Genomic DNA, 1,935 nt, shown 5'->3' on the forward strand with positions numbered 1-1,935 from the left:
CCTTAATATTTTTACTAAAGTGTTAAAGTCCTGGTATCTCGTTTTTTTTCTTTAAGGGGAGGCTGAATGTTTGTTAACCTTTGTATTAGTGATATCACTTGCTCGTTAGAGTGTGGCTTCAAAAGGGAAGGGAGTGTTGGATATTTGTCAACTCTTGTATTAGTGATATCACTTGCTCGTTAAAGTGTGGCTTCAAAAGGGAAGGGAGTGTTGGATATTTGTCAACTCTTGTATTAGTACCATCATTTGCTTTTATTTTAAAGGTCTCTACGTTAAGGTGTGGCTTCAGGAGGGTGGGGGGACTTTGATGTTGCTCGTTTTCATATCCCCTCGTTACGGTGTAGCTTCACGGTGGGAGGTTTAGATGTTTGATTAGTGATATCACTTGCTTGTTTTCAGATCCCTATGTGAAGTGTGGTTTCAGAGGAGAATGTTTGATGCTTCTCAACCTTTGTACTGAGGACATCGGATATCACCTGATTCTTTTAAGATCCCTACGTTAAGGTGTAGTTTTAGAAGGGGTGGTGTTGGATATTTGTTAATCTTTGTATTAGTGACATCACTTGCTTGTTTTCAGATCCATACGTTAAGGTGTGGCTTCATCGTGGAGACAAAAGAATGGAGAAAAAAAAGACACAAGTCCACAGGCGAACCTTAAATCCGGTGTTTAACAACACTTTCCAGTTCATTGTTCCCTGGGAACACATTCGGGAAACGTACCTATCAGTAGCCGTCATGGACTTTGACACAGTTGGGCGGAATGAATTGATAGGGAAGGTGATCCTGTCTTCTCGGAGTGGGCCCACAGAGTCCAAACACTGGTGTGACATGCTGACTAAAGCCAGGACAGCTGTATCTCAGTGGCATAGGTTGAAAACATTGTGAAGGTTGGCATGCCCGATATTAGGACATAGATTAATTGTTCTGTCTTCGGACATTCCAGGGACCTGGTTTCTCACGGAAAACAAAGACATGCTATTATCCATGGAACAGACTCTGGATATTGGTGTTCATGTTGTAGAATATTCGTTACTTATGTGAAATATTTAAAGTTGGACGTGTGGCTGGACTGTTTTGTGTCTTTACTGTCCATTGTACTAGAATGTATCTGAATATAAAAAACATAGACGAAGACCCCAGTATTATAAAACATACCTGTAATAGCATCCGAGTTACAATTATAGGGCTTTCATGTTTATATTTATCTAGTTTTTGGGTGTTTTATTCGATTTTAGAAAACTTATCTTAATTTAGAAGAATCATTTTGTATTTTCGGTTTGTATTTGTGAATATTTCAAGCGAAACGGAAACATTTCCAAAAGTGAATTATGAAGTTTAATTTTGTATTAAGTGTTTTTCTATTCTTTTCATCAATAACCAGAAACAACAACAACAACAAAAAGAAGTAAGAACTTATTTACTATAAACGTAAACTTAGTTGTTTATGGATATCCACTTTCAAACTGTGAATAATAAAATAAACGCGTCTTCGAAATTCATGAATCTTTCAAGATCTCGCTGGAAAAAATAATTTTCTCGTTGTGGGTGTAACATAAGATTTTCAGAACTGAGATTTTCATAACAAAGTATATTTGATGAATGTGCTTATTTTTATTGTAGTTGTGAAAGCTGAAGTGTGAGAATGTATTCATTTCCTATCCATACAAAATAACTCTGTTGTAAAGTAGTATAATTAACACTTTTCAAACATTTTAGTTGAAGTCATATAAACAACTACTGTTACTTGGTTAAATGAAATAACCCAAGGAGAAAGCCATACTAACGTAATTACTTGGTATCGCAGAGTTCTTCCCTTAACGTAACTTTGCACATCTCTAAATACTTCCTTTAAAGTAACCTGATATCTTTGCGCATCTCTAAATACTTCCTTTAAAGTAACCTGATATCTTTGCACATCTCTAAATACTTCCTTTA

General features: G+C 36.0%; 1 protein-coding gene across 12 annotated transcripts in view; it reads left to right on the plus strand.

Annotated features, from left to right (window-relative positions):
• LOC106463488 (synaptotagmin-7-like) overlaps positions 1 to 1,929 on the plus strand; it is a 108,301-nt gene extending 106,372 nt beyond the window's left edge. For all 12 annotated transcript variants that reach the window (XM_022390993.1, XM_022391004.1, XM_022390997.1 and 9 more), the window contains one exon: positions 578 to 1,929. In XM_022390993.1, coding sequence (XP_022246701.1) covers positions 578 to 885 — 308 coding nt within the window. In that variant the 3' untranslated portion in view covers positions 886 to 1,929. The remainder of the gene's footprint in view (positions 1 to 577) is intronic.
• The last annotated feature ends 6 nt before the right edge of the window (positions 1,930 to 1,935 follow it).

The sequence above is a fragment of the Limulus polyphemus genome, unplaced genomic scaffold (assembly GCF_000517525.1).
Source record: "Limulus polyphemus unplaced genomic scaffold, Limulus_polyphemus-2.1.2 Scaffold1422, whole genome shotgun sequence".
NCBI lineage: Eukaryota > Metazoa > Arthropoda > Merostomata > Xiphosura > Limulidae > Limulus > Limulus polyphemus.